The sequence below is a fragment of the Pinus tabuliformis genome, chromosome 8 (assembly GCF_031772625.1).
Source record: "Pinus tabuliformis cultivar Carrire ecotype Pingquan chromosome 8, CPIR1, whole genome shotgun sequence".
Lineage (NCBI taxonomy): Eukaryota > Viridiplantae > Streptophyta > Pinopsida > Pinales > Pinaceae > Pinus > Pinus tabuliformis.
In genome coordinates this window covers 424,132,842-424,154,430 of record NC_142294.1, presented here as the reverse complement: position 1 = coordinate 424,154,430, position 21,589 = coordinate 424,132,842, and the positions used below count along the sequence as shown (strand labels likewise).

Genomic DNA, 21,589 nt, shown 5'->3' with positions numbered 1-21,589 from the left:
GAAGAGTTCTGATTGGGTTTTCCCCTATAAAGGGGTTTTAGCCCTGGCTAAGTGCCTACATTTGGTGTCCATGATCTTCATGTTTTTGCTTTGATGATTGCTTGATGAGAAAAAGATAAAGGAAGAACATAAAGAAGCTAATAAGAACAAAATAATATCACAAGTAATTATCAACATAAGAAAATCTTTTTGCCTTTGCAATTTTCTAACATGGTATCAGAGCTAAGGTGAAGAAGGAAAAAGGCAGGTTGAAGATCTATTAAGGAAAAGGAGATCAAAGGAAGGACATTAAGAAGGACATATAAGGAGATAAGCCTACTATTGACAAGAACTATGTCAAACTCAATGAAGGGAGAAAACAAACTAGAAGGAGCCACCAACTACAGGGCCTGGAAAATGAGGATAGATCTCATTTTTGAAAAGAACAAAGTTTTGGATCTTGTTCAAGGAAAAATCAAGCAGCTTACAGATGAAGCAAGTGAAATAGAGAAAGCAAAATTCAGTGAAACCGAAATCTTGGCTATGTACCTAATAGTAGATGGAGTTAAGGACAACCTAATTCCATACATATCCAACATATATTCCATTCAAGCAATGTATGAGGCTCTCTCCAAATTATTCACCATCAAGAACATTGGTCAAATAAAAAGCCTGAAAAAATGAATTAAGAACTATTAAGATGAAGAAAGAAGATATTGTATCATCCTACTTTATAAGGATATATAGAATCAGGGATGAACTCCAAGGAATGGATGAAGTTGTACCAGAAAAAAAGCTCGTAATTACTGGTCTTCTAGAACTATTAATATCTTGGAGTGCTTTTGCATCAGGAATTAACAGTTGGAAGGATACTCCAACATTTGAACAAATGTGGAATGCATGCAGTCAAGAAGCTTGAATATCATAGTAAACAACATGAAGGAGGATGAAGAAGAAAACACCTCGAATGCATATTATGCTCATCACAAGAAGAAGGGAACCTTCAAGAAGTTCAAGGGACCGAAGAAGAAAGTTGACCCATCAAAGATTGAATGTTACAATTGTCACAAGATGGGTCACTACAAAAATCGATGTCTGGAGAATCCAAGGAATAAGGAGAGAGATAGGGATCAAGAAAATATTGCCGATGAAGTTCCACCTAAAAAGAACAAGACTGAAGAATCGGAAGTCAAGGACTTATACTACTAAGTCCTCTCTTACATATCCTTTCTTAGTGTTGTATTGTTTTCCCTTATGTTTTGATTTTTAGAATTTGTAGGTCTAACATGTCGTGTTAGAACATTTTTGAATTATTTTGATAAGTTGTAGGTATCCCTCAAGATTGGATTAAGAGGGAGCCTTCACCATTTTACTAAAGATAAGTATCTTGTTCCTCTTTTATGTTTGATTTCCCTTTCATATCAAAGATCTGTTTGTGTTATATGCTAATAACCTTTTCTTTGTACTTTCCTTGGTAGGAAAAGATTGCAGAATACACAAAGGTTATGGAGGAGACTTCAAAGGATAAACTTGAAGCATGGAAGAAGTTATGCTGCAAAGGAAGCCTTCAAAGAATTGATGTCCTACAAGGTTTGTTAAGAAACAACTCAAGGTATGTCTTAGACTATAAGTTTTGTTATAAAGTTCTCTTCATGTAAAAGGTATGTTCATTCTCTTTTGAAATTTGCATTACATTACTGACATCATTATGTCTAGGGTTTTGAATCACAAAGATTCTTGTTAGGGTGATTAATCATTAGATTGAATCTACCCTCATGATATTATTTGATCATTCTTGTGTAACCCTAACTTTTTGTGTTCACTATAAAACTCTAGCCTCTTGTTAATAAGGGTATGTCAATATTGAGTATGAATCCCTAGTCTACATAGGGTTGATGGGATCTAGAATTCTAATTCTTCTGATGTTTAGGGTCTTGATATTATAGAAACCTTAGCCCTTTAGGGTTATTTGTTAATGTCTAAATTATGTATTGAAACCCTATATCTTTAGGGTTTGGTGAATTAGGGTTTGTGAACAAAACCCTTATAAGTAAGATTCTAAGAATGAAGCCCTAGGTGTATGGTCGATCAAAACTTAACTTGGAGAAAATTGTTGTATCCCTAATTTTGATGTATTAATGTTTGTCTTGGGTTTACCTAGTAGATATGGATATTGATATGAGATGCTAGTACATAAAATCCTAGATATATGCAAGTATGCTAACCAAATTGATGATGCTCATGTTTTAATTTTTGAAATCTAGGGTTTATGACAAAACCCTAGTAGAGATTGATATTCTAGGATATAATGATATTGTTTTTCGATACGATTTTGTTTTGATGATAAAAACTAGGGTTTGCAACAAACCCTAGTAGAGTCTAAAATTGTTGAAACCTTAGATGTATAGTAGGATTGTTATTTGATTGAATTACAAATATCTAAGGCTTTGTGTCTCAAATATGGAGTCTAGGGTTTGTGACAAAACCCTAGCAAGAAGTTAAAATCTATTATGTAAAGGGATGTAACCTTTGCTGATCTTATGTCTAAAGGTTTGAATGATTATAATGATATGATTTCGATATAGTTAACTTCATGATTGTATTTGGTTGTACTTGCTATTAAAGTTTTGCAGGTACATAATCTTCAAGATGATGAAGATGCTTGTATGATATTAATAAGCACGATGAAGGAAGTTATATGAATGATGATAATCAAGATGACCTTGATGCCTTAAGAAGGAATGAATCCGTGAAAGGTTCTCCGATTTTATAGAAAAAGTAAGTGGTTGATCTCCCTAAGTTGAGAGGGAGCCTAGAAAGAGTATATCTCCTAGTTGAGAGGGAGGGCATATTATGACAATGAATACCTTGAAGTTAGAATAAAAGCGAATGAATGAAAGTACTACAGATGAATGTTCGTGATTCATGAAGTTGCAATCAAAAGCCTTGAGAAGTGATGAGGTTGTATTTGGTGTTGTTGAAGAAGTAAAAGAAGAAAGCTTTCGTCAAGATGTATTTGATAACTTCATGATGATATAAGCGACATCAGAATGAAAGAGGACCCCGATGGTTTGTATTTACTTGTATGTATATTTGAAGGTTTATTATTGATTGGGGTTGTGTTTGTACTGGAAAATCTCTCCACAAGAAGATTGAACACTTTGGAAGCATGCTTGGACAAATGGATATATCTGGTTTAGTTTATTAGGGAGAGATGAAGCATCTAATGGCAAATGCTTGGGAGGATATCTCGCTGGCCTATGTGTTGATGTCTAGAGCCAAAGGGGGGGGTGGGTGGCGTTGGTCATGGAGCTTCGATCTTGGATATGCACCTAGATCCCTGGGTTGATGGTTAGCAAGTAAGCCTGATGGTACCTAGAGTGACTGAAAGCTTGAATCCATCTTAGTCCCACTTGTTGAAAAATCTAGAGGGCAACAAGTGGGTGATTTCTCTTCATTGATAACTGCTTGTGATACATTTTTACTTTACTTGATTAACTTCTTCTTCCCTTTATGATTATTAGTGTTCTCTATCATCAAACATATACCAAATCATAAAGAACAATGAGGCATTAGGACACAAGATATAGGCAACCAACTAGTGACAAAACCTCTTCAACTGAGAGGAAAACACACCAGAATTCTTCTCTTCATATAGAACTTCAATTTACGAATTCCAAGACCTATGACCCTTGACCAAGACCCTCCAAGACTAAGTCAACTTTCCTTCTTGAACAACTTCTAGCAACAAACTTCAACCTTCCAGCCACTTCTGCAACAACTTTGACCCCAACAACAATTTTTGCAACTTTGACCTTGATGCAGCTTCAGGAGCTTTGACCTAGCAACTTCACAACTTCGACTTTGCAGCTTCACCGCTTCGACCTTGTAGCTTCACAGTTTCGATGCAGCTTCACAACTTTGTGTTGCCTGGTAACAATAGAAGCCCTAAGGAAAAAAAGAGAGAGAGAGGCCCAAAAACTTTGATCTTGATCTTTTTCCTCGTCTTTGTCCTTTTTCTAGCTTCTGTCTTGAGGAGATCGAACTTGCTTGAGTGAGTGTCCAAATGAGGTCAAATTCCTTCTTATGTATAGGCTTATGAGGGGTACAAATTGCTATCTTGAGGTCGACTTTTCCCTTCATGTACGATAAATTGATCTTTGTGCCATGACAAGGTCTTGGAGGGTCTTTTGACTCTATTTTGACTCAATAAATTTTTCCTTACAATATGTAACATGCCCAAATGGGTCTTCAATACATGACAATGAGTCAATTGACTTTATGACAAATGTAGAAGCACTCAATTGGTGCTTTACCTAAAAATAAAATTCCCTTGAGCATGAAACCCATGCCTCAAGAACACAAATAATATATTTATTTTTCTTTTTTCATTCAATACATAAAATCACGATTATATATGCCGTTATGAAGACTGAATGTAGTTACATATTTCAACACTCCCTCTTAACTAGGGAGGTATTCATAATCCATACAAGGTACTTGGACATTCTCAATCTGAAGAATTGTCATAAGAAGAGTCAGATTAGTAACCCATTTGTATAGCATCATATCATCCAACATTATCACATAGCAAGGTCTTGACTAACAACTCTATCTCTCCACAAGATCAGAGCACAATGTTGGCGAGACCAATGATTTATAGACATCCTCTTCATTGTCTCTCTCGGAACATACCCCACCCGGGTTCTCGTAGAGTATGTTCCACCAAGACTATTCTTATCTTGGATTCCTAGTCCTCAAAAGAATATCGGTCCTCTACGACTACTCTTATCTTGGATGCCCTACCTCATCCTCAAAGAGTATCAGATGCCAGATGCTTACCCAATCCTCCATTCTATCTTCCCAGGTGAAGACAAGAATGATGTTTCTATCTCTCCCTCTCAATTAGGGAGGATATGCCCATTCTAGTGAAGGAATGTATCCATTCCTATAAAAGGAATGTACCCAAGCTCCCTCTTAATCAGGGACTTGACCAAGCTCCCTCTTGACCAAGGACTTGCTTCCAACAGCTCTTTAGGTGGAGATCATGGGACAACTAGCTGCTTGAAAAGCTCCTCCTTTCGATGTCATGAACTTCTTTTCCTTTATTCAAGAGTCTTCATCCTTTTGGGATTTCTTCGTAGGGCATCGACCATCCATCACTTTCATTCATGAATCATGTCAGTCATGTCATCCTTTCTTTCATTGGAAAGTGATCCATTAGTCCATATCTGGCCTTTCCTTCATGCCTTGCTACCTTCTTTGCATCATGTTTCCTTAAATATCTTTCATCCTACCACATGAGTGTCAGTTGTAGATGACATCTACAACTCTTCCTTTGGTAGCCCTGCATTAGCCCATCCAATATTATTCAAAAATAGAAAATGAACATTAAATAAAAAATACCTTTGTGATGGTATTTCATCACGACGTCTCCTTGTTTGCATCAGTATCTTGCATATATATTGACACATCTCCAAAGAGATATACAACGTCAAGGGTCTCTTTCTTTTTCAGACTTTATCAGGATTGTCATATCTTTCCCATGGAGATATCATAGTCAAATCTTCTAGTCCTTGGATGTTGATTTCCTTCTTCATAGTTGCATTATTCATGATCTCTTCCTTTCTTTATTCACACATTTCATCCCAGGAACTTCCAATCATAGTTCCTTCAACTTTGTCAACCACCTCATATTTCATATGAGGACATATTATGTTGATTTCATCTAGTCAATGTGTGAATCATGCCTTCATGCATCCTTTCAAAGGAGGAGATCCTTTCTTTTGATCATGCTCTTGAGGTAGAGCATTCATCCATGTTATCTGCAACTATATGACATGACTTAATTTTAGCAAATACAAGCATACATACCTCATTTTCTTCCTTTCGGTCATCTAGACTTCCTTTAACAACTTCCTTGATTGAAAGAACTTCAATCACCTTGACTTGCTTCACTTCTTTTGACATCATACCATCATTCCATGAATCTCATACAAGGTGGAATTCTCGGCGAGACACTTGCTTCTTCCAATAGGTGAACCTTCCGATGAAGATTCCAATGGAGGATCTTGATCATCCTCATACTGCAAATGCTTCCTTTTGAATGATATACGATGAGCTCTATAGTAGATGACTTTCTTTTTCCCATAAGTGCTACTTATGCTTCTAATGAGGTTACTAAGAGTTACATCCTTCTAGAGGTGACAACCATAGGCTTCTATTTCAGCTATCTTTAGTGCTTCTTTATGATGATGTCACGTGCTCTTGCTTTCAATCATATGCTTCTATGATGCCATCTCCTAACATGATGCATCCTATCATGCTTCTAATGATTCCTACCATGATAGTTATACTTTACAACAAAAAACTTCAAACATAAACTTGAAAAGAACTAGGTGGGGAAGACTTATCTCAATCATAGTAGAGATCTTTTACTTCCTCCTTGGATTTCTTCTTTTCAACTTCTTCCACTTCTTTAGTGATATGGGCTTCTTCCCTTCCTCTTTTGTTGTTGTCCTTCTTGAGCTTTGGACAATCTCTCTTGTAGTGCCCATATTCATGACAACCATAGCATTGAACCTTTGACATGTTCTTCTTTTTTTGAGGACCAAGCTTCCCAAACTTTCCTTTTCTTCCTGTCATGGCAGCAAATGCTTGAGCTTGCTCGCTTGATTCTACATCGATTTTTGCCTTTTAGCCTAGTTTCTTCAATTTTGCGCAATAACCATAGTTCATTGAATGGAGTAGCTTCTTTCTTCTCATAGATGCATGATGTGAAGTTGCCCCATTCCTTTGGTAGTGCATTGAGCACTATGGTAGTCATTTCCTTGTCAGACATTATTTCTCCCAACTCTTGGAGTTGGTCTCTTATTTCTGACACCCTCATAAAGTATGAGGTTATTCCTTCTTCTTTTGATATCTTCATCTTGTAGAGCTTGAGCTTCTTCTTTTGGCAGTTCGACAATTAAACCCTTAACATGACCAACGACTTCATTTTCTATGAGGATCAAACCTATCCTCTTCTTCCATGCAAGAAAGTTTGACAACCCAACCAATTTGTTGCTCTCCTTGCAATATGAAGTCATTTTTACATATTCAAATATAGATATAAAAATACTTACTTGTCACGTGAAGATACTCTTTGATGACAATAGCTTCAACTTGATGCCTTCTTGGTTTTGATGATGGTGTTGACAGTAGAAGATGTCTTCTTGATGAAGATGTCTTCCTTCAAAAGTGATCTTTCAAAGAGAGAGAGATCATCTTGGTTCCCTGATGATGATTACCATGCCTTCTCCTTGATGAGCTTCCCTTTCTTTATAGTCAAATTCTACCCTTCCTCTTTTGTTGTTGTCCTTCTTGGACAATCTCTCTTGTAGTGCCCATATTCATGACAACCATAGTGAAATTTGTCTTCTAGTAATTGCAGCTTCTTATTCGACCCTTGCAATTTCACTGCAATTTTTTTATCAATGCAGAAACCCTAGTTTCTGCACGCATGGGAGAAAGACAAAGACTTTATGCTTCTCTTTTCTTTGCTTGGATAAAGGCTTCTTCTTTTGCAACCCGGCTTGCAAGATGGTTTGTCTTCTACTTGGTTTCCACCTCATTAGGTGACTACAATAATTAACCTTCTATTGCAACAAATGAGCCCTAATCTCCTCGCACGTGTGAACAAGAATACTTGAAAATAGACCCAAAATTACTTTGATCCTTTTATCTTTGAGATGTGATGATCCTTAATATGAATGGTCCTTCTTGATGATTGATGCTCTTGATGTTTCCAAGATGATCTCTTTATGCTTCAACCCTTGAGTATCCTTCTTTGTGTTGTCCTTCTTTGATGTAGTCACCTTAGCTCTGATACCATGTTGAGAAATCTAGGGGGCAACAAGTGTAGGTGATTTCTCTTCTTTGATAATTGCTTGTGATGCATTTTTACTTTACTTGATTAACTTCTTCTTTCCTTTATTATTATTAGTGTTCTCTATCATCAAACAACTACCAAATCATAAAGAACAATGAGACAATAAGACAAAAGATATAGGCGATCAACTAGGGCCAAAACTTCTCCAACTGAGAGGAAAACCCACTAGAATTCTTCTCTTCATATAGAACTTCAATTGACGAATTCAAAGACCTATGACCCTTGACCAAGACCCTCCAAGACCTTCCAAGACCAAGTCAACTTTCCGTCTTGAACAACTTTCAACAACAAACTTCGACCTTCCAACAACTTCTCCAACAACTTCGACCCCAACAACAATTTCTGCAACTTCGACCTTGATGTAGATTCAGGAGCTTCGACCTAGTAGCTTCACAACTTTGACCTTGCAGCAGCTTCACAACTTTGACCTTGTAGCTTCGATGCAACTTCATAACTTCGTCTTGCCTAGTAATAGTAGAAACCCTAACGAAAAGGAGAGAGAGAGAGGCCCAAAAACTTTGATTTTGATCTTTTTCCTCTTCTTTGTCCTTTTTTCAGCTTCTATCTTGAGGAGATCGATCTTGCTTGAGTGAGTGTCCAAATGAGGTCGAATTCCTTCTTATTTATAGGCTTGTGAGTGGTACAAATTGCTATCTTGACGCTGACTTGTCCCTTCATGTAGGCCGACTTGATCTTTGTGCCATGATGAAGTCTTGGAGGGTCTTTTAACTCTATTTTGACTCGATAAATTTTTCTTTACAATATGTAACATGCCCAAATGGTTTTTCAATACATGAAAATGACTCAATTGACTTTATGACAAACTAGAAGCACACAATGGGTGCTTGACTTAAAAATAAATTTTCCTTGAGCATGAAACCAATGCCTCAAGAACACATAATAAATTTATTTTTTTCTTTTCATTAAGTACATAAAATCACAATTACATATGGCATTATGAAGACCGAATCTAGTTACATATTTCAATACCACCCGGATAGAATAACCTGTTTAGGTTTCTAATCTGCAACACTGATTGTGCTAGAACTCTTCGTAGTTCATTTTGGAGATCTTCCATGTATCTCTATATATTTGTAATTATGAATACCTCCCTAGTTAAGAGGGAGTGTTGAAGAATGTAACTAGTGTCGGTCTTCATAATTGTATTTGAGTCATTGGAATTTATTTGTCAAAAGAAAGAAACTCAACAAATTGGAGATCAAATTAACAACAAATACCAGGCAGCACAAGCTGAGATCAAAGCGCTCAAAGGCAATATGGCCCTTGTTGAAGCCAGACATATATATGGGAAGACATCACCTCAGAGATGAAAAAACTTTAGGAACATCTAAAATTGATTGCAGAGCAGAAGGTTGCGGTAAAAACCATCGAGTTCTCTGTCCTGTCAGCCAAAGAGGAGAATGCTAAGAAGGCAAGTATTGTTGAGAGATGTATCAAACTCCTTAATGAAAAATCAGCTGATGAATTAAGGGCGATAGACATCATTGACAGGACCAGCGTGATCATGGAAATCGCCAAAGTGATTCAAAAGAAAGAAGCAAGGGATAGGGCTGAAGCATGCGTGAGTGAGTTGGCAAGGGCAGTTGCAACCTTCAATTCTAATTTTGACCAAAGGACCAGAGCAGGCCTACCCAGTTGTTGGGATTTCCAGGGGAAACTACTACCTTGGGAGCAATATGAACAATTGCTAGTTGAGGCCAAGAGCAAGGTGGACGCATCACGCGAGAAAACTGTCATTCTCTAGGGAAGTACCATAGTAAACTATTTGCAAAGGGACTTCTAGCTATTGTGGTTAGTGAAGACCTTGTTCATCGACAAGTCGAATTACACGGAGCTCACAAACCTGAGGATGGCCTACAGTACCCTTATTCACACTCCCATACTAGACCTAGTTTTATGGCAAAGGTGTGACCAGCTAGTCAACCCACCGCGAATCAAGGTGGTGGAGCCCAAGCCCACTTCTAAGGATTAAGCGAGCCGACAATGAGGATTTCTCTTGATTTGAAAATCATAGCATATCTCTGCCGTTTTGGCCATTTTGTATATATGTTATTTTGAAGAAGCTATCAAGTTGTTAGGAAATGATTAGAGCAATTAGGTATTCGACAGACTGGCAAAATTAATCAGTTTAGCTGACTGTCACACTGGAAAATATTTTTGTAACTGTTTTTTTGTTAGAAATCTCCCTATAAGAGGGATGAGGGAACTCATTTGAAGGGTTCAATTTTCTATTCAAGAGACCACTATCTGCAAATTTGGCTAGCTTCTAAGAAAAAGACATGTATGTTGTTCTAAAAGCCTAATGAAGAAGAACATGGTGATTCCAAACATTATTATGTGGAGTATGTGTTCTTCTCTCTGTGTATCATTTTCATATATGTTTCTTTCCTCTTAGAAATCATGTAATTGTAGCTGTTGGAAATAAATCTTGTATGTCAGATTTATCTATGTCATGTTATGGCAGATGGTACCTGTAAATGTAAGATTGAAAGCCTTAAATTGCTCCATGGTTTCTAATCTCATTCTCTTTGTCTATACATTACTCTGTTGAAGTTAGATGCACAAGATTCTATTGATTAGCCCTTTGCACTAGACTTCTTTCTTTATTTCTTCACTCACCTTTACAACGACAATTAAGAAAGCTCCACTACTTGTGTGTAGGCCACCATGACTGAATGTTACTACTATTGAATACAATCAATGTGGGTAACATGTCTAGTTTCTGAGTATCAATATTGAACCAGTTTCAAATTCTTTCATAATTTAAGAACTCTTGAATGAATTTTTATTATCTACTAGAGACTCTAAGATGTCCTAGGCACTGGCCCTTAATCTCAACCCAGGGGTTGTCTCTAGGAACCACTGTAGGCCCGATGAAACCTATAAAATGGAGAAGCTCCAAACTATGTATAGCGAAACACTTCAATTGCACGACAACAAGGTTGACGAAGGGTTGATGGCCAAAGGTCGAATCAGACTGGCTCTGTGTAGCAGTTGGGCAGCTAGAGGATTGAACAAAGTTTGTACATGGAACAAACAAAGTTCGTTCTTCACATCAAATACTTGAGAAGACTAGGAATATGTAGATCTCCATTGAGATACAAGAATATATATTAAATGTATGAATAAGAATGGTGATACAATTGGGAGTAAGGGTCCTGTATATATAGCCAGGAAGTACCCTTTCACGAAGAGTCATGTCTGTAGAGACATGCCTCTTTGTTTAACTAATTATTATTTAATTACATATTATTATGATTATTATTTATTATCTATACTTATTACTTTTACATAAATTATGTTCATAACATTGCCTTCCCCTTCAAAAAGCTTTGTCCTCAAAGCTTGTTGATGAAAGGACTTGATCTCTTTTTCTGCTACGAATGTCTTCTCGTCTCGGGACAGTCATCTTTGTCGATACAAGTTGATATGATCCTTGGAGTGACATATAAAATTGTCGCACGAAGGAAGGATTTGACCATCCTAAATTAATCTTTTGTGAAATATTTTGATTACTGGAAATTTGTGATGAATTGTTATCACTAGATTGAGCTGTGCGCACTTCAATATTCTTTGGAACATACGTTTTTTGTTTATGTTATGAGTGATACAAATTCGTAGATTGATTGAGATGTCTATTCTTGTGATTTGGATGTAGATGAAGAGTTCTTTTGATTTCCCTTATCATGTGTGTGGCTAGATTCTGATTTACTTCAGGTCCCGATGTCGTCGAGTTGGCTAAAAAATCTTCACTTGGAATCTCCTTCGTCTCAACATCTGAGTGTGTTTTTCCTTTAATTGATGTGTCTTCTTTTTGAGTTGTGGTATTCACTGGATTGGTATTCGTTCCATTTTCTTCTACTTGGACTGAAACAAATGGAGACTTATATACTACTTCTTGAAGTTGTTCTAACTTGTCATTAAGTGACGTCTTGTCACGTTTAAGCTTCTTTATTTGTGTAAGGAGGTTTTGGTTATGATTCCATAGACGTAAAACCTCTTCGCGTTCTGGATTGTTGATTTTATTCTTAGTAGCCTCATCATCTTTCAAACTTTTGATTTGTTCTAATAATGTTTGATTAAGGTTCTTTAAATGTAATTTTTCTTCTTCTTGTTCCAACAAGTGCTTCTTAAGTTCCTTCTCTATGGCATTAGCTTTCTTGACTTGTTCGATTAGTTTTTCATTGTGTTCTCTGAAGCGCGAAATTTTGTTGTCTTTACTGGAGATGACTTCTTCAAGCTCTTTCTGCTTCTTTGGTATAGTTTTTTTATTACTTTGAAACATTAATTCCGAAATATCCTTAAAGTATACTGATGAAGGCTTTATTGATTCTGACTTCATTGTCATGTCTCGAAATGTGATCATCTTTCCCTTATAAGAAAACATCAATTTTTTTTTCTCTATGTTTAACATTCATGCACCCAATTTTCTAAACCAAGGTCTACCAAGAATTCTGTCAACCTCTGTGTCATACTTTTTTACAACACAAAATTGGGATATGTACTTGTAATGATCCACTGTTATTTGTAAATCATTAATTTCATATTCTTTTTCCAAAAAGATCTATTGTTTTGCCTACATTGGCATCTAAAATTAGCAGTCGATTCGCCAGATTAATATTTATGTAATTTTCATCGTTGCTTGTACTAATAACGATATTAACTTTTTTCCCTTGTTTAGTCCATCTTAATGTAATTAACTTGTAATGTGTGATTAGAACACCCTTATAGAAAAATTGTCTTTCCTTCATCATTTTCGAATTAGGTTCCATTCACTTTTTTCTTCAAAAATGGACTTCTTTAAAATAAGTGCCCTTTTATTTGATAAACTTGAACACCTTTATAAATTCCTTTAACTTTTATTTTCCTCAATTATATATTTTTTCCCACTTAAAAAAAAAGTTAATATAGCTCCACTATTTAAATAAACTGCACCTTATATTTATTATAATGCTTTTAAAAAGTACTCTTCCTTTGTTATAACTTGTTATCCTTATGTCTCTTTATAGTTCTAGATTTAACCCTTTATAAACTTTAATATATGGATCTTTCAAGTAACCTTTTATAATAATACCCACTTTGTACTTATATATATTTTCAATAATTTTATGACTTGAACTTTTCTTTAAAATACCCCTTTATAATATAATACTTCTCTTTATATATCTTTTATTTATAATCTTTTTGTTTTCTTTTTGAAAAGTTACAACCCTAGTGAAACATGGCTATTCACCTCTTTGGGGTATAATATAAAATATATGTCCACTTATTTGCTTTTGACTCAGTTAATTTTCTCTATGTAAAAAGTAAAACTTACCATTCACATAAAGAGTATATGTCCACTTATGTGCCTTTGACTCAGTTAATTTTCTCTACGGAAAAAGTAAAACTTACCATTCACATAAAGAGTTTTTGTATTCCTTTTGTTTTTCTTTTACCTTGAAAATACCATGGGCAATTATGGGTTGCTAAAACCACGAGCTTGTAAACTACTTAATGAAGAATCAAGATAATATTATCTACTCTTCCTTCTCTTACGTATAGTTTTAAAGATATTTGGAAAGATTCTTTTTTAACTTTATCATGCATTTTTATCAATAATGTAGAACTTTTTTATATATATGAATGTTCTCCTTCAAAATTTACATCGGAATATATATATATATATATATATATATATATTATATATATATATTTTAATAGTATATTTTTATATGATTTTTTTCTTTAAATATATATATATTTTTAATCTTTATATGTACTTTTTCTTTTTCTTTTTTTTTTGACTATTTTTTCTTTTTCTGGTTTAATGGCCAAACCCCTGAATGACGAAACTGGTGAAACAGAGAAACTCCAACTTTATGTAGCGAAATGCTTCAATTGTGACGAAAACAAGGTTGATGAATGATTAATGGCCAAAGGTCAGATCAAATTGGTTCTCTTCAACGGTGAGTGTTTAGAGGACAACTCTGATACCAATGGAACAACCAAAGTTTGTTCTTCACGTCAAATACTCCAAAAGACTTGGAATATGTAGATTTCCATTGAGATACAAGAATATATATTAAATGTATGAATAAGAATGATGATACAATTGGGAGTAAGGGTCCTGTATATATAGCTAGGAAATACTTTTTCACAAAGAGTCGTGTTTGTAGAGACATGCTTCTTTGTTTAACTAATTATTATTTAATTACATATTATTATGATTATTATTTATTATCTATACTTATTACTTTTACATAAATTATGTTCATAATAGTACACATACTAGTTAAATATTCTAGAACACTTGGAATATGAAGATGTCCACTGAGGATATATATATATATATATATATATATATATATATATGATGATGAGATTGTTACAAATGAGGGTCTGCTTAGATACCAAGGTAGGTGTGTTGAGAAATCTAGGGCATAGGGATTTGGTGATTTCTCTTAAATGATAATTGCTTGTGATGCAATTTTTTAGTCTTTTATTAGCTTCTTTATTTCTCTTGATTATGTTAATTTTTTCTATCATCAAACAACTACCAAATCATAAATAAGCATGAGACAAGAGACACAAAATGTAGGTGATCAACCAGGGCCAAAACCTCTCCAACTTGAGAGGAAAACCCAAACGAATTCTTCTTCTTATAGAAACTTCAAGTGACGAATTCCAAGACCAAGACCCTTGACTTATAAACTTCTCCAAGACCAAGTCACAAGACCCTTTTTCACTGCTTCTCCTTCTTACCCAAGTCAACACTGGTCAAACTGACTTCTAGCACTGCTAATTTTGGCTACTCTGAAATTCGACATTCTTTCACAGTCCTGCAATTCTTGGCCCGACTGAAACTTCTGCAATTTCACGTGTGCGCTGATTGATGGAGCTTGATGATATTTTCCTTCTTCGCTTGACTTGAGGGCTTCTCCTTGTGACCTCGACTAGCAAGAACAATGGTTTAGTGACCTTCTTCTAGGCTTCTTCAATGGCTGTTGTAACCCTACTACAGAAACCCTAATGAAAAACCCTAATTCCTGTCACACATGCAAGGAGAATAACCCAAAAACAATGCCAAAAATACTTCGGTTTCTTCTTTCTCCGCTGGATAAGAGACTCCTATTACTCTTTTTCTCTCACTTCTTGTTGTATTTTAGATGCTTGATCGAGTGGTGTCTCAAGTGAGGTCGAGTCCTCACTATATATAGCGATCTGCCCATGAACTAAGCTGACTTGTGCAAGTGAGTAGGCTGACATGCTCTTCTAGAATGATCTCCATCTCCTTTTGAGGGCTGACTTGAAGGAGTACTTGTGACAAGGTCTGGAGAGTTAATGACTCAAATAAATTCTCTTTTTTTACAATATGTAGCATGCCCAAATGGGCCTTCAATGCATGGCATTGAATTTTTATGACTTGATGACCAAACCTAATAGCTCACAATGAGAGCTTCATCTATAAAATTCCTTAAGCATGAAACCCATGACTTAAGCATTACAAAATAATTTTATTTCTTCTTTACATCAATTAGATAAAATCATGATTACACTCCCTCTTAACTAGGGAGGTATTCATAATCTATACAAGGTACTTGGACATTCTCAATCTGAAGAATTCTCATAAGAAGACGCTGATTGGTAACCCATCTGTTTAGCATCATAACATCCAACATTGTCACATAGCAAGGCCCTGAATAACAACTCTATCTCTCCACAAGATCAGAGCACAATGTTGGCGAGACCAATGATTTATAGACACCTTCATCATTGTCTCTTTCAGAACATATCCTTCTCGGGTTCTCTCAGAGTATGTTCCACCAGGACTATTCTTATCTATGTGTAGGAATGATATCTGCAGTATAGGCCACTTGCAATAAAGCCTTTGATCTAACCTTTGTACTTTGTGTTATAGTCTTAAAAGAATATCAGTCCTCTACGACTACTCTTATCTTGGATGCCCTACCACATCCTCAAAGAGTATCAGATGCCAGATGCTTACCCAATCCTCCATTCTATCTTCCCAAGTGAAGACAAGAATGATGTGTCTATCTCTCCCTCTCAACTAGGGAGGATATACCCATTCCATTGAGGAATGTACCCATTCCTATAAAAGGAATGTATCCAAGCTCCCTCTTAATCAGGGACTTGACCAAGCTCCCTCTTGACCAGGGACTTGCTTCTAGCAGCTCTTTAGGTGGAGATCATGGGACAACTAGCTGCTTGTAGGACTTCCTCTTTCGATGTCATGAACTTCTTCTTTAATATGAAGCCTACATCTTTTGGGACTTCTTTGTAGGGCACAAACCATCCATCACTTTCATTAATCATGTCAGTCATGTCATCCTTCTTTTCATCAGAAAGTGATCCATTAGTCCATATCTGGCCTTCCTTTATGCCTTGTTGCCTTCTTCATGTCATGTTTCCTTAAGGACCTTTCATCTGCCACATGAGTATCAATTGTAGAAGACATCCACAACTCTTCCCTTGGCAGCCCTGCATAAGCCCATCCAGATATTGTTCAAAAATAGAAAAATGAACATTAAATCAAAATTACCTTTGTGATGGTCTTTCATCATGACATTTCTTGGTTTGCATCAACATCCTGTATACATATTGACACATCTCCAAAAATATATGCAATGTCAAGGGTCTTTTTTTTTTCTTTCTAACTCCATCAATATCTTCATATCTTTTCCATGAAGATATCATAGTCAAATCTTTTAATCTTTGGATGTTGATAGCCTTCTCCATAGTTGCATTTTTCATGATCTCTTCCTTTCTTTATTCACATAGTTCTTCCCCAGGAACTTCCAAACATAGTTCCTCCAGTTTTATCAACCACCTCATATTCCATATGAGGACATATTATGTTGATTTCATTTAGTCAATGTGTGAACCATGCCTTCCAACATCCTTCCAAAGGAGGAGATCCTTTATTTTGATCATGTTCTCGAAGTAGAGCATTCATTCATAATATCTGCAACCATATGACATGACTTATGTATATATATTCTTCATTTCTTCCTTTAGGTCTTCTAGAGAATATGTCCATTGAGAATGAATATATATATATATATATATAAAATGTATGAATGAGAATGTGATGATGAGATTGTTATAAATGAGGGCGTGTTTGTCATAAATGAGGGCCCACTTATATACCTAGGCAGGTGCCCCTTCATGAATGATCATGTCCTTAGAGACATGCCTTTCTATATTAATCATTAATTAATCATTATTAAGATTGTTATTATTATTTTTATTTAAATTATATATATATATATATATATTTTATTCATAACAGAGTTGGAGGCCATTATTTTTATGGATTGGATTCTTCTTGCAAGTTCAAGGAGCTATTTTTCCATTTTTCTTCCGTCCTTTCAGACTTGACAGCACTTCTACTACTGCTTGCTAGAGATTGACTGGGCAGCCCCTTATGTATTGTATCTATTGTACATTTCCATTTTACATATCCATATTAATATATCAGATAGATTTGCTTTGCTTTTCCCCAGCGTTTTCAAGGTTACGGTTATTTCCTAAGAGCAATCACGCAGCAGGGTTATTATCATTATCCTTGTGGACTTATTTTGAATTTCTCTCACTCGAGGCACATTCCCTTTCATGCATTTCTTTTGAATCTGTCTATCATTCAAGGTGCACATTCTTCCCCATTCTTTCCATCTTGCTGCTGAAATTTAATTAAAGAAACTATTCCCATTATTTTCAATTCAATTTATAGTTTTTACCCTATTCTCGTGTGTTTTTGGGCAGCTGAGGGCAGCTTGGTGTGCTGATTTCCTTTCAGCTTACATGCAAATTTCTATGCAGTAAATCTTAGGGACACCCCCTTGTGGCTGGAAACATCACCCTGAAGAGAGAGGCATTTATTGGTGATAAGGTTAGAATGCCTATAATTATTACGTGGATCTGTTAATTTTCCTAGTACAGCTTTGTGTGAGCTTCCACAAAGATGTCGTATCTATCTGCAGAGATGTGTAGTGTGCTTAGAAATATTTGTAAGCATATTAGGAAGTCTTGTGTGTAATTGGGACCTAGGGGACTTACTCCTGGATTAGGAAACATGGTTGGATACAATATCAGCAGTATGTACATCAATTCTTTAAATACCACGTGAGATATGATTTCTACTCTTTCTTCTATGAGAATCTGATCCTTGGTTTGGAGCAATCATCTATTTTAGGGACAAGAAAAATAAGGAGTTACTAGTAAGGCTTTTATTACTATAAAAACATTTACGTTTAGGTGATTGAGCTTCACACATTATGTTTCTGCTTTTAGCTATAAATATGTTGTAATTATCTAGGCCAGCTTTTTACTGCCTGTTGATGCCAAAAATTTACTTTTTGTATTGTACAAAACTGTACTTCATAGTTACCAGTAACCAGATGGCAGATATACAAATATGATTATGATAAAATATAAAAAAATAGGTATCTGAAAATATCCAATATGGCCTAGATATAGTAGTATACATCTTACAAATACAATTTTTAGGGGTTTGTTATGATTTTAATGATGATTTTTAGTGTTTTAATGATTATTTTCAGTTCCTTACCCCAATTTAGTATTGCACGGCATATTTTATGTCCGTACTGTACAATGTGGATATAATATGATATGGTCAATGATATGTTGACCATATCATACTGCGTGGTATGGAAAATACAGTTTTATGTGTCTTTATCACATGCAGAAAGTCATTGTACGGTGAAGTTTTATAAATAGGCTGTATTTGACTGCTTTCATGATTTGATTCCCTTTTATTCTTTTGTGCATGATGATAATCCCACATCTTGGAAATTTGTAAGTAGCTTCTATAAACAGTGAATTAGGCATTCAGAAACCGTAATAGACCTGAAATATGATTGCAAAAGATCTGTACCTTAAAATTTGGAGTCTTAACATATTTGTTGGTCCTGTAAGTTGTTGGGAAAGTGAGAGGCATGGACATTGGATATTAGATTTTTGCCTTATACAGAAGGGCAAGAATTTTTGTGGCCATGTAACCCTAAATGCTAGGTTATGGAAAATCCTGTGGTTAAGTTTGAAACCTTTTTGTGGCCATGTAACCCTAAATGCTAGTTTAGGGAAAATCCTGTGGTTAAGTTTGAGAGGATTGTCAAATCTCATAGCAATCTATCAGGAATGTTTGTTCTCACGTCTTTATACTTCGATTCCTTTCTTATACAATCTTCATTTGTGTTTTTGACAAATTTTATTAGTCGGAATGAATTTGGACTGTGAATACTAGATTAACCTGAGAACTAACGTGTTCTATTATTGCATTGGATTGTGTCTGCTACTTTGTTTTAGGAATATTTTGAGATAGAACTTTTCCAAGTGGTCAGCTTTATCTGAAAATACTATATCAACTATACATTATCTCAAATATTTTAATCATCTATCTTTCCTGGAATTTTTTGAAATTAATTTTTCGCTATGTAACAAAGCACCCTACACTCCAACCCTTAGATAAGGCTAATATATTTTTTAGGGCTCAATTCCATTTAACAAGAAGGTTGAAGCCATTACAACAATATACTCAATATAAGCTCATCATGTAATTTGCAGGAACTGAAGCTTGGTGGGGAGAATAACAATCTTCCTTCCAACCTCCTGAGTTAAACCCAATCGACAAAGTTTTAATGTTAAAGACAATTGAATTAATTTGAACATTGCATCTTGCTGTATATTATCTCAATTATTTTTTGTTAAAAACTTTTTCATCATTTTGTGCATTCATTCTCGAATGAATGGTTTTGATCACGTTTTGATATGTGCAACACATGGGTTTTCATAGAAAGAATTATAGAATCAATGGTTTTAGTGCTGACATAAGAAGTATGGATTGCAGGTGTGAATATACGAAACCTAAATATGCACTCGTTACTGAATTAGAGGCAAGAGCTCGTTATCTTCTGGATGATGAAGACCTACACAGTTTACCATTTAAGAAGGTGCAAATCAAGAAATTCTGTGTGTACTTTTTCCTAAGGTTGGATGTTGAGAAGCTTGCTCATGCGAGACTAGTGCAATTTGAAGGAAGAGATCTTTCTATGGACAGACACAAGGAAGAACAAAACATTTCAAATGTTGTTGACACAGGTTGCAGTAACTCGAGTTTTGAAGTGTGGGATGAAGTTGATGGAAGCAGTGCAGACACTGCCAATGATTGTTCAGAGGATGAGACACTTGCAGAAGACACGTATAATGCAATGGTTTTGACTGAAATAAGTAAGAGTGAAATGTTTCTGCATGGGTCAGATGAACCTTCTCAGGATATACCTATACAAACATTAGTGAATACAGAACATGCTTTGGATAGGGGAGAAAAGAAAGCATTGCGCAAGGAACACAAGAGGCTTGTGAAAGCAGAGAACAGGGAAAAGAGAAAGGGAAGGAAAATTGGAAAAGATCCACACTTGGAGCACAGTTTTACAGAAAGTGGCAGCAAGAACAGTAAATTTTTGGAGGTTGAAAACGCTGGTGAAAATTTGAACACCATTGAGAGAAGCAAGGTTAAGAAAAAACATAGGAGTAAACGAGAGCATGTGGCTGCATCTAATGGGGCTTACCGTGAGGACAAATTTCTTGGATATAATTCTCAACTGAAGGCCAAGTCCCCAAGTGATTGGGTGAAGGAAAGAGACTGGTTGGAAGTAGAGTTGGGGCGATATGGAATTTCTGCACTTGAACTGGTTCGGTTCTAACCTGCCAGTCCTAGTGCCCATTTCTGTTCATCCTTTTTGGGTTAGAGAATGAATATCCATAAGTCATATACAGTCATACATGTACCATCTGATTAATGCTGTATATAGTTGCCGATGATCTCTTCAGTGATTCCCCTTTTGTCCGTGGACTGAAGCTGGGCGTTGTAAAACCACTTAATTTAAGAAAAATTTAGATGTCTGTGCTATAATAATTTTCTATAAAATATTTTCTGTTGACTGAAGCTGGGCGTTGTAAAACCATTTAATTTAAGAAAAATTAGATGTCTGTGTTATAATAACTTTCTATAAAATAATGCTGCATCGTATCTGATTTTTACACTTCTTGAAAGTGCTCTTCACATTAAATGGACGCTTGAGTGGTCTATTAACTATGTCTATCCATTTTTCTTGTTTGTTATGATTAGATGCTTGCAATTTCTATAGAGATCCTGCGTACCTCTTTCACAATACAGTGGAATTTTCCAATGCACATTAAATTATTGGCATTAAAACTTGAGGGGCGTGAGCATGTTGAAGATATGTGCCAATGACCCAGCACAATTAGAAGTGAATCTCATATAAGATTGACAAAAATATTTGGTGGGTACCCTTGTACCCCAAATAAGCAATGAATTCATCTACACTCGGTGATTAAAATTGTGGTGAAAAGAACAAATTACAGATCAATAGCTCAAAACTCTCTGTATGTCTGCAAAACTATTAAAAAAAGTGAGTGAATCTGATGCTTCTACCCTGCATTTCTTTTATAAACTAAGAGAAGCCCAGGGCTATCAAAATTAACCCATCCCGGAGGTGCACCTAAATTAAAATTGTGGTGAAAAGAACAAATTACAGATCAATAGCTCAAAACTCTCTGTATGTCTGCAAAACTATTAAAACCTGAGTGAATCTGATGCTTCTACCCTGCATTTCT

The 21,589-nt window shown here is 35.6% G+C and overlaps 1 protein-coding gene across 1 annotated transcript; it reads left to right on the top strand.

Moving 5' to 3' along the window:
* Positions 1-1,551: 1,551 nt before the first annotated feature.
* Positions 1,552-20,998, top strand: LOC149235860 (uncharacterized). The gene is made up of 2 exons (XM_089461472.1): positions 1,552-1,569; positions 19,800-20,998. Exon 2 carries the CDS (start codon positions 20,002-20,004, stop codon positions 20,653-20,655), a length of 654 nt encoding a protein of 217 aa, XP_089317598.1. The 5' UTR covers positions 1,552-1,569; positions 19,800-20,001; the 3' UTR covers positions 20,656-20,998.
* Positions 20,999-21,589: the final 591 nt, after the last annotated feature.